Here is a 12,233-nt window from a genome sequence, read left to right as displayed (position 1 = left end):
AACAACTGATATAGATCATAACAAGTTGCCATAGTCGTCGGCTGATTATGTGATGGCTGCGAGATGACTGGAGAACTGCTTTCTTCACGAGGTGTCAACGTGAGATGAGGGTGAATGTGGTTTAGGAGGAGGAAAAAATACGGGACTGTGACAAGGAAGCCAAAAACACCCCCAAGAAAGGGTGTGGCAATGGCGCCATCGTCCGAGTCCCTGGTGAAACGTCAACAAGTAACAAGTGACCCGTGGTGCCTCAGAAGGAGTTCGACTGGTGATGCGAGAATCGGCTCCTGACTGGAGGAGGCTTAGAGCTGGAACTCATCGATGAAACAGGCGCAGCTGGAAGGGAGCTTGAAGGTGCGGATCTCGAAGGGGAAGTACTTGTCGTACTGGTTGTAAACGAGGAAGCGGTGGTAGGCGGACTTCTGCAGGCACTTGGTCTCGTAGCAGTGGGGCACGAGGGGGCAGGCCTCGCCCAAAGTGGTGCACTCCTCGACGCGGGTCGTCTGCGTGAAGTCCTGGTAGTTGACCTTGATGTTGTTGACGATGATCTTCCAGCCACAGTCATTCAGCACCCGCAAGGGTCTGATGTAGGCGGTCTCGGAAGGACACAGGTAGGTCTCCTCCTCGAGGGTCTCGGGTCTCTCGACGGAGAGAGCGGTGTTGAGATCGGCCACGTCGGCATAAAGGCTGACGACCTTGGCGTAGTGGTGGTTGAAGGCCGCCTGGATTTCGCTGGCCGGGTACTCCTCGTCCTCGAGGCACCAGGTGGCGTTAGACCCTTGTGCGCAAGTGGGAGCAGTATGTGGATGATTAGGGCTGCAATGTGCTGGTGAAGAGGTTGGGTGGGTCGCGGGGGCGCTGTTGCCGTAGTCGAGGGCCACGAAGGAAGACGGAAGATATTGTCCTTCCACTACGGCGGACAGGACAGCGGCCAGGAGCAGCAGCAGCGGGGTCTGCAATCAATCAAGGCACTTAATATATGAGGAGCTAAAGACAGAATTCCATAAATACCTGAGCTCAACACCCAAACTTCCCACTCCGTCCTCCACGCTAAACCAGAAAAGAAGGATGGACGGTTCAGGTAGGAATCCAAGTGCTTCCTTCCCCAGTACCTTAAAAAGACTTTTCGTATGAGAAAAGGCGACGTCCCTGTCGCTTCCCTCGTTTCCCTTGTTTACCTTGGGCGCAGGTGTCATAATGATGGTGGTGGTTCTTAGGCTGTCGGCAGGGGGAGTCGATGGAACTGTGTTTGTCCCCTCCTTCTCTCAGCTCTTTTATACTTGACAACATTCACTCCTCGCAGCTGTTATCTAGTGTTCAGTACTTAAGGTAACAGGCTTAGAAGTAGAACGATAGGAGTGGGAGGAAGAGAAGGGTGGAAGAAGATGACGAGAAGGATGGGAAGGATGGAGAGTAGAGTGGGAAGAAAAGGGTTAAAGAGGAAGAAGAGAAGGGTTAAAGAGGAAGAAGAGAAGGGTTAAAGAGGAAGAAGAGGAAGATAAGGATGACAATGTGAAGGAAGTGGAAGACGAAGCAATCATATAGATAACTTGTCTGCCCATAACTGGAATATGCTGTTTCCTCATGATCGCTAATACTCATTAAATTCACCGATTGGTCAGTTTGCCACAGAACTCATACTAAATGTATGAAACAAATCATACAAAAAACGCCCAGAACATCATAACTTATTCTCCTAAACAAAGTATATATATACATATACATACAGTACATATATGTATATATATATATATATATATATATATACATATATATATATATACATATATATATATACATATATATATATACATATATATATATATATATATATATATATATACATACACATATATGTATACGCAATCACATCACCGCAATACAAAAATGCAAAATAACCACAGAAGAAAGAAAACTTGTAGAGTAAGTATTTACTGCTTACAAGTTTCCCTTCGCCTGTGGTTATTTTGCATATATATGTATATATATATATATATATATATATATATATATATATATATATATGTGTGTGTGTGTGTGTGTGTGTGTGTTTGTGCATATATACATGCATATGTATGTGTGAATATATATACACATACATTTGCCTATATAGAAGTAATCCTTTGAATGTGCTAACCTGGTAAGGGAAACAAATAGGACTTAAATGGATGTATAGCGACAGTATACTCAGACATACATTTTTATTCGGGAAACAATAATTGAACCAAAACAGGTATAGTAACAGGCTTCTTTCTCAGAGCATTTCGCTTATGTAGTGAAGGTTTTTTGGAGGATGAACTAAATCATATCACAGAAACTTTCAACAAACTAAAATATAGAAAAGCTCTCGTGTGTAAATTGAGAAAAAAACTAAAGAAATAAGTATGAGAAGCAAAGATAATAATAAATGCAACAAAAGATATATCACAGCTCCAAACTCCAATATTAATTCACACCTAGAAAAATTTCTCTTAAAAGCAGACATTATGATAGCTAGAACATCGGGTAGCAAAGTGGGACATTTGATCACACGTAGGAATAATAACCCAACTAATGAAAACAGTATTGTATATAAGATACCATGTAAAAGCTGCCTATCATCATATTTTGGAGAAACAGGTCGTGGACTAGAAAAAAGGTTATACGAACACAAAAATTATGGAAAAAAACTACATCTTTTCTAGTTCTATTATAAGGCATATAAGTAAGTATGACCACCTTCCAGACTGGGTCAATACAATTGTAATAGGTAAAGGTTCAACAAAAATATTAAGAAAGACAATAGAAACAGCTTATATTAACACCAACAATAACATTAATCATAGAGAAGGTTTTATAAGCTTAGCAAAAGGCACAGCTTTAGTAATAGTTAAAGAAAATAAATACACAAATGTTATGAGTGTGACAGCAACCTCTCCTAGGCGTCCCAAGAGATGATATGCCAATGTATAAAATGTCCATGTTGTAATTCATTGTTAGCTTTGTGATCAAGACCCTGTGGGTCGAAATGTTAAAACATTAAAATTCTCCCATTATTCCTCGTCTACTTCCTCCACCTTCAGTTACATATATATATATGTATATATATATATATATATATATATATATATATATATATATATATATATATGCGTGTGTATGGGCCTGGTAGTGAGAAGAGTGTAGACGAAAGGGAGACATTTTGGATAGATTTAAATGAGTGCATAGAAGGATTAGGGAGAAATGTCAATGTAGTTGTGTTGGGAGACCTTAATGCTAGGCTAGAAAATGACCTAATAGATGGAGTGATTGGGAAGTGCGAAGTTCCAGGAAACAATCGTAGTGGAGAGTTGATAGTGGAGATGTGTCTCGAAAGAGAGTTGATGATAGGAAATACAGTGTTCCGGAAGAAAGTCAAGCATAAGTATACATGAGAGAGTGGTGGATGGAAGAGTGGTAGATATAGCGTTAATGGACCATATAGTAGTAACCAGGAGTATAGTTGGAAGAGTTAAGGGTGTAGATGTTCTAAGGGGAGAGAGTGGGGGAATATCAGATCAATTTTTGGTGAAAGGTAAGTTGAGAGTGGAGAATAGGTGGAGAAAGAGTAAAAGGGCAGAAGGTAGGGAGGTACTTAGAGTGAACTGCTTAAATGAGAAGGAGAAGGAGTATAAGAAGAAGCTGAGAGAGGAGTGGGAAGGAGTAAAGGATAGAGAAGAACTAGGAGTGGAAGAGGAATGGGGATGGTTCAATGGGGGAGTCATAAGGTGTGCAAAGATGGTGTGTGGAACAAGGAGGACGGGAGGAAATAGAAGGAAGGGTAGTGAGTGGTGGGATGAGGAAGCAAAGAAGGGTGTAAAAGAGAAGAAGCAGGCTATATATATATATATATATATATATATATATATATAATATATACACATATGTATATGAGAGAAATTCGCTAGTAACAGCGACATCAATCCGATAATTTTATGACAGTAGCATGCAGGATTCGAACCCGCTGCTATCGGCCACTTCACAGAGCCTTGGCCCACTACACCAACAGACACTTAAAAGCCTTATAACCTGGAATCGAACTGATTCCCGAGGATAGGAAAGATCACTATTTTGCGACCCCAATTCCTGTTTTATACAAGGCCCATGTGCACCAGTTGGCAAGGGGTAAAGATCGGAACAAATCCCTTTCACGCTTTTCGCCATTGTAACTATGAGAGAAATTCGCTAGTAACAGCGACATGAATCCGACAATTTTATGACAGTCGCATGCAGGATTCGAACACACTGCTATCGGCCACTCGTAAGATTACCTTCACAGAGCCTTAGCCCACTACACCAACAGACACTTATGTGTCTGTTGGTATAGTACAAAGATTGTAAGCTATTGTTAAAAAAAAAAAAAAAAAAAAATCTCATTAACATTGTTGTACATAGTATCGTCGGTATTTTGAATAAAGAGATCAGTGATGACATTGACTTATAATATTCTAACTATTCTTATGGAAGATAGCTATTCTTTAAATAATAGTATCAGCCGTTAACACTGAGCACGGAAGTGTTCATCTCTAGTGTGCGTAAGGGACCCATACCGCGGTGAAAACTAAATGTTCTGATAGGTGCATTATGACGAGAATACTACCAGCCGTTGGCACTGAGCACGGAAATGTTTATTCCAAGTGTGCCCAAGAGAACCATACCACGGCAAGCTCAGTGGTGTTTAGTAACAAATGTTGTCTCTTGATAATTTCTGTTTTTCATCCTCTCTCTGACTGAAAAGAATACAAGGCATAACATTTGTGTTATTTCCCTTTTGGTACTTGGTAAGGATTTTCTACCAGGTACACGAGATAGGCGTACCATACCATAGGGAAATGATACTCTTCTCATGCAAATAACTTAAATTTGTCTTTATCTGTCAACTGAAACAAGGTAAAGAGAAGGAAAACATGGAATGTAACACATGGTGATTATGAAATCTTTAAAAGAAACGGGAATTTTTGTCAAATGAAAATTAGGTCTTGGTTACGAGAATAACATTTACAGGAGCTTATGATGTTGAGCAAATGTAGATATTACTTTCTTTTTTATACCAGATGTTCTTTCAAGTTGAATAAAGCCACCTGGCATCAACCAGAACAAATGATCTAAACGTGCTAAATACAACCCAGGTCCAAAATAAATTGAAAGTCGTTTCTGAATCTAAGACGTTTAATAACCAAGAAAACGTGTGAACAACTGATATAGATCATAACAAGTTGCCATAGTCGTCGGCTGATTATGTGATGGCTGCGAGATGACTGGAGAACTGCTTTCTTCGCGAGGTGTCAACGTGAGATGAGGGTGAATGTGGTTTAGGAGGAAAAAATACGGGACTGTGACAAGGAAGCCAAAAACACTCCAAGAAAGGGTGTGGCAATGGCGCCATCGTCCGAGTCCCTGGTAAAACGTCAACAAGTAACAAGTGACCCGTGGTGCCTCAGAAGGAGTTCGACTGGTGATGCGAGAATCGGCTCCTGACTGGAGGAGGCTTAGAGCTGGAACTCATTGATGAAACAGGCGCAGCTGGAAGGGAGCTTGAAGGTGTGGATCTCGAAGGGGAAGTACTTGTCGTAGTGGTTGTAGACGAGGAAGCGGTGGTAGGCGGACTTCTGCAGGCACTTGGTCTCGTAGCAGTGGGGCACGAGGGGGCAGGCCTCACCCGAAGTGGTGCACTCCTCGACGCGGGTCGTCTGCGTGAAGTCCTGGTAGTTGACCTTGATGTTGTTGACGATGATCTTCCAGCCACAGTCACTCAGCACCCGCAGGGGTCTGATGTAGGCGGTCTCGGAAGGACACAGGTACGTCTCCTCCTCGAGGGTCTCGGGTCTCTCGACGGAGAGAGCGGTGTTGAGATCCGTCACGTCGGCATAAAGGCTGACGACCTTGGCGTAGTGGTGGTTGAAGGCCGCCTGGATTTCGCTGGCCGGGTACTCCTCGTCCTCGAGGCACCAGGTGGCGTTAGACCCTTGTGCGCAAGTGGGAGGAAACCTTGGATAATTAGGGTTGCAGTGTGCTGGTGAAGAGGCTGGGTGGGTCGCGGGGGCGCTGTTGCCATAGTCGAGGGCCACGAAGGAAGACGGAAGATATTGTCCTTCCACTACGGCGGAGAGGACAGCGGCCAGGAGCAGCAGCAGCAGCGGGGTCTGCAATCAATCAAGGTATTTAATATATGAGGAGCTAAAGACAGAATTCCATAAATGCCTGAGGTCAACACCCAAACTCCCTACCTCTGTCCTCCACACTAAAGCAAAAGAGAAAAACGGACGCTTCAGGTAGGAGTCGAAGTGGTTCCTTCCCCTGTACCTTAAAGAGACTTTTCGTATGAGAAAAGGCGACATCCCTGCCACTTCCCTCGTTTCCCTTGTTTACCTTGGGCGCAGGTGTCATAATGATGGTGGTGGTTCTTAGGCTGTCGGCTGGAGGAGTCGTTGGAACTGTGTTTGTCCCCTCCTTCTCTCAGCTCTTTTATACTTGACAACATTCACTTCTCGCAGCTGTTACCTAGTGTTCTGTACTTAAAGTGACAGGCTTAGAAGTAGAACGAAAGTAGAGGGGGGAGAAGAAAAGGGTGGAAGGAGGAGGAAGAGAAGGGTGGAAGGAGGAGGAAGAGAAGGGTGGGAAGGACGGAGAGTTGGGTAGGAAGAAAAGGGTTAAAGAGGAAGAGGAGGAAGATGAGGAGGAGAATGTGGAGGAAGTGGAAGACGAAGGAATCATATAGATAACTTGTCTACCCATACCTGGAATATGCTGTTTCCGTATGGTCCCTAAAACTTAATAAATTGATCAATTGGTTGATTTGCCACAGAGCTCATACTGAATGTAAGAAACAAATCATAAAAAAAAACACATTCAAAACATCTGAACCTTTTCTCCTAAACTCAGTGAAGACTTAATACAAGCGTTTGAAATTGTAAAGGGAAGTGACAACAGTGAAATTGAAGATGCTTTCAAATCAAATACTACTCGTAACGGGACAAGTTTCAATTGCCTCAAGCCATCAGGTAATATCTACCGCCGTGAAATTGAGTTAAAGTCTAGCGTATATCGCAAACCAACCAATGTTTGTTCATATATACACTATTAATCCTCACACATTAATGGCGTAAAACGATGTTTTTTCTTCGATGTTTCTTAGGGCTTTGCGCATTTGCAGGCCAGAGTACATCAATGACAAAAGAAGATGTATTTACGATATTGGTACTAAGCTGCGATACCCTACATATATTCTTGATACAGCTTATAATTGTGCCAAAAGAATCTTTTACAACCTCAGGTCAATTCAAAGTTTTGATAAGACTAACGTGTTAGTTGTACCAAGAGAACATGCAAGGCATCCCAAATTTATTACGTAGTTTTAGCATTAATGTAGTTTTTAACAACAAGAACACTGTAAGGCGATTGCTCATAAATAATTCCGTCAATAGTGATAAAGGATGCTTGTATAAAATACCTTGTAAATCATGTTATCATTTTTATGTTGGTCAGACTGTTAAAACACTCAAAACACGAATTAATCAACACAAGAAACCAATCTAGCGGTATATTCAACCTTATGAACAATTTTGACCACCTAATTGACTGGGATATAGCTAAAGTCATCACATACTTTATAACAATAACACCACAGAGAGAAATTTAATTGAATGTAGTTTGATCAAATCTAGTGAGGGAATAAATGTCAATCTCCACCAAGGTTTGTAGAAACTAGATAGTTATGTCTGCCAAGAAATTTCAAAATTGTTTAAATTGTAATATACTAGTTGTAAGCAATAGTACAATGCTTGTTGGTTACCAAGACGGCAGTAAAATCACGTGTACCTCTTCCACTACCTCTTCGAATTCCTTCTTCATGTCTCAGTCATATATTCTGCACCATGTTTCTTGTTGCTATTCCTTCTATGTATGAGCACTTTAGATTTAACTATACGAAAGCGCTCTGATTCGTTAGTTTATTTGTCATGGTGGGTGCTCAGGCATTTTTTAACCCACGTTATTGGTGTTTTATTGTATATATATATATATATATATATATATATATATGTATATATATATATATAAATGAAACTTAAACTAGATAATATGCGCAGTTGGAGAACAGTGTTATGAAGTAACTTTTTCAGAGCAAGCTGTTATATTTATGCATTCCTGTCGACCGCGGCTGATGCTAAGCAACACGGACGCGGGCGCGCACACACGCACACACACACACACACACACACACACACACACACACACACACACACACACACACACACACACACACACACACACACACACACACACACACACACACACACACAGGGAAATACCCATACATATTCAAATTCATGTTCATCCTCAAATTTACGTTCATGTTCAAGTTCGCGTTCATATTGACGTGTGCGTTGACGTTGGCGTTGGCGTTAGCGTTGACTTTTGGCGTTGGCGTTGGCGTTGACGTTGGCGTTGGCGCTGGCGCTGGCGTTGACGTTGGCGTTGGCGTTGGCGCTGGCGTTGTCGTTGTCGTTGTCGTTGTCGTTGTCGTTGTCGTTGTCGTTGTCGTTGTCGTTGTCGTTAGCGTTAGCGTTAGCGTTAGCGTTAGCGTTAGCGTTAGCGTTAGCGTTAGCGTTAGCGTTGTCGTTGTCGTTGTCGTTGGCGTTGGCGTTGGCGTTGTTGTCGTTGTCGTTGTCGTTGTCGTTGGCGTTGGCGTTCGCTTTCGAGTTCACGTTCGGGTTCGCGTTCGCTTCCGCGTTCGCTTTTGCGACGATTACGGAGCTCCGTAAGGTAAATGTCTTATCCCATGTACCATTTTGGTCATTCTCCTCTGAACTGATTCTAGTGAATTAACACCTTTTCTCTATGACGGAGACCAAAACTGTACCGCATAGTCAAGGGTGGGTTTAACTACTGTCAGATAGTTCAATAACTACATATGCACTTTTGTTTGTAACCGTCCTAGCAATTAATTCTAATGCTCTGTTAGATTTGTTCCTGACACCAACACACTGTTTCCTGGATTCAAGGTCAGGGCTTTTATATATCCTGTTTTCTCTAAATTTGTGTTATTTAAGCTATACCTATTTTCTGGGTTGTGTGAATCTACCTTTAACACACTACACTTTAAGATATTGCGGTTCATTTGCCATTTCACCAACCATGTGAAAAATCTGTTAAGATCTTCCTGCAGTATTCCGCCGTCATCCTCGGACCTAACATGCCGTCCTATCTTAGTGTCGTCCGCAAACTTACTAAAATCACTTATATTCCCATTGTCCAAGTCGTTTATATACATAATGAACAATAGGGAACCTAAAACCGGCCCTGGGGAACTCCACTAGTAACATTACCTCATTTGGACTTTACACCATTAATGGTGACCCACTATTTTTTTTTTCACTAATCCATGTTCTTATCCTTTCTAACAATTTTCTTCCTATGATATAGGCTTTGACTCTATTCAATAGTCTTTGATGGTGTATCCTGTCAAACGATTTGGTAAATCAAGGTCAATAACATTGTAACTATCATTGTTATCTGCCTCTTTTTGGACATTATTGTAAAAGGATAAAAAATTAGTTACATATGATCTACCCTTGGTGAACCCATGCTGTGAGTCATGAATCAAATTATATCTTCATTGTAACCTCTGATTCTATTAGCTATTATTGATTCCAGCATTTTAGCTACAACCGACGTCAAACTGATTGGCCTGTAGTTGTGTATAGAAAATTTATCTTCCTTTTTCAAAACAAGAATAACACTTCCCTGCCCAAAAGGGGTAGGCACGAAACCAGTGTCTACCGATTTACTAAATACATAAGTTAATTGGTCGCAGATTTCAAATTTACACTCCTTTAGCACTCACGGGTAAAAATCGTCTAGACCCGGGGATTTTGTAGCTTTAGGTCTACCAGTCTGTTTGACTACTTCTTTGTTGCTAATGTTGATGCTAGTTAGTCTACTTCCCTCATCCCAAATAAAGATTTGGTCACAGTCATATAGCATATCTATCCTCTCTTTTGTTAATACCGCGAGAAAACATTTATAAATCTCCTAGCTCATTTTTTTCTCCAAATTTATCAAGACACCTTCTTAGGTTTTAATTGGGTCTATCCTTTTCCAATTCTTAGTTTTGTAGAGATGAAAGAAGTCTTTTTAGTCAGATCTCGCTTGTCTGGCAACCTTAATTTCGTAATTGCGTTTCGCTATGAGCATGTTCTTGTTAACCAGTCTAACCATTTCGTTATACTTAGAGCCAAGGCATTTTTCCCCATTTTTGCTCCCAATATAAAGCTCTCTTTTTATTCCGATGTTATTTTGCAGCCTATCTCCCATCCATTTAGGATATTAGTACTCATCCTTATCGCTCTGGAAAGTGCAACACTCGGTACGGAAGAGGTTGCTGACACAACGGTTATACTCTTTTAGAGTGTTCCACTTGCCTTCTCTCACAGAGAGTTGACCTAACTCTAAATTATCCCTTTTTCTGAGAAGGGTCACATAACAGACGTTACTTTACACCTCATTTAGCTGAGGGCAGTACCCTGGGCTGAAAGCGTCAAGAGGTCACGTTGATACAAATTCGATCATGGCTGGTCCTAGACGCTTTTATGCTCTTGAGACATAGGGAAGTTGAGATGTTCCCATCTCTTCTCTAATAATAAACGAAGAAGAAGAAGAAGAAGAAGAAGAAGAAGAAGAGAGAGAGAGAGAGAGAGAGAGAGAGAGAGAGAAGACATAGGTTAACAGCATTTCATAAGTCTGGCTAGTTCTGGGCGTTGTATCAGTTGGTATACAAAGGTTTTCGTTTTCTGTAGATAGCAAGTATGTCATGTTGTTGTCAAAAATAATGCTTTTTTGTTTCTTCTTCCAACGAATCTCTTGCGAATTTCGTTGGTAATTTAAGAAAAAATATTTCTGTGTAAAATAGTTTTGTCTTTTGGCTTAAGTGATTCTTTGCCAACGAATATGTATGGATATAACAGGAACTATAAGATATTAATTTGCATCCTTCTGGTATATCTCGGGCCACGTTTGGATGTCCGTTGTGGAAGGTCAACGTGTTTATTGTGAACTTTTTCTTTTGTTTTCTAGGAACGTCAATCATATGTATTTCAGCCTTATGGTCCTCTGCAGGACCACCCTATTCCTTGAGGAACTTTACATTCTCTGTACCTCATCATGGTTGCTTAGTCCAACTTGGTAAGTTTGTGTATTTGGCGAGAAGTGCGTGTGAATTTTTGATATGTTGGAATGAATGTAGTTGTGAATTGAAGTCTGAAATAAATATAATCAGCTTGATCATACTGATTAGGTGCTACTATGGTCTACTAATTTTTTGTTGTTGTAGATTTTCTTTTCTTTTCTGTTTTTTCAGTACTTCAACAGGGTTTAGTAAGACGGGTTTATTGTGATTTTTTTGATAAGGAGTTTTGTAGTAATCCAAAAGGTTTTGTTTGTCTTACGTAAGAAGGACTCTTCATTTCAGCTTGACAGAACAAAACAAATATACTGTATATGGTGTCTCAAGTGTGTGCAAACCATTGAATAAATCATTACTTTTTATTTTAAAACTTAAACAAACCTACTTGAGCTTTTATTCAATAAAAGTATGCATTTTTTCAGTATAGTATTTATCGATTTCACATTGTAAAAAATACCTATGATGTCCACTATTTTCAGCAGGAATAGTAAGCCTTTCTCTGTACTCCAATACAATTTATATCTAATACTGACTGACATTTCATTGGAACCTAGAGTAATTTTTTGTTTTAAGGTCTTACTAAAATCAGGTTGCGTCTCATAAAATTCGGATTTGATGAATTCCCAGAAAAAAAAAGTCGCAGGGAATGAGGTCGGGGGAATGAGGTCGGGGGATCGAGAAGGCCAGGACGTATCGGAAGTCGCACGACCCATCTGTCATCCTCGTAAAGTTTCATTTAGCCATTTTAAATAAAGACAATTGTGTCCTCATTTCCATTAGCTATTACATCTGGCTATAACTCGTCACACAGCATTTTAAGATATCTTTCACTTGTGATACTTTCCTTAAAAAAAAAAAAAAGTCCAAATATGCCAGTTTGTCCAATCGCAGATCATACATTGATTTTTTGGGAATGAAGACGCTCTTTCTTAACCTTACTGGGATTTTCTCTTGGTCAGTAGCGATATATATGCATATATACATATATATATATATTATATTATATTATATATATATTTATATATATACATAT

At 40.4% G+C, this 12,233-nt stretch overlaps 2 protein-coding genes across 2 annotated transcripts; both read right to left on the bottom strand.

Moving 5' to 3' along the window:
• Positions 1-302: 302 nt before the first annotated feature.
• LOC143036264 (neurotrophin 1-like) lies at positions 303-1,196 on the bottom strand. The gene is made up of 2 exons (XM_076203512.1): positions 1,179-1,196; positions 303-953 (listed from the first exon to the last, which is right to left on the bottom strand). The coding sequence occupies exons 1-2, from the start codon at positions 1,194-1,196 to the stop codon at positions 303-305; spliced, it is 669 nt and encodes a 222-aa protein (XP_076059627.1).
• Positions 1,197-5,507: 4,311 nt separating this feature from the next.
• Positions 5,508-8,389, bottom strand: LOC143036263 (neurotrophin 1-like). The gene is made up of 2 exons (XM_076203511.1): positions 8,366-8,389; positions 5,508-6,161 (listed from the first exon to the last, which is right to left on the bottom strand). Exons 1-2 carry the CDS (start codon positions 8,387-8,389, stop codon positions 5,508-5,510), a joined length of 678 nt encoding a protein of 225 aa, XP_076059626.1.
• Between the last annotated feature and the right edge of the window lie 3,844 nt (positions 8,390-12,233).

The sequence above is a fragment of the Oratosquilla oratoria genome, chromosome 20 (genome assembly GCF_046742065.1).
Source record: "Oratosquilla oratoria isolate Oo_2021 chromosome 20, ASM4674206v1, whole genome shotgun sequence".
Lineage (NCBI taxonomy): Eukaryota > Metazoa > Arthropoda > Malacostraca > Stomatopoda > Squillidae > Oratosquilla > Oratosquilla oratoria.
Note: the sequence above shows the minus strand (reverse complement) of the source record. Positions and strands in the feature narration are given on the sequence as shown.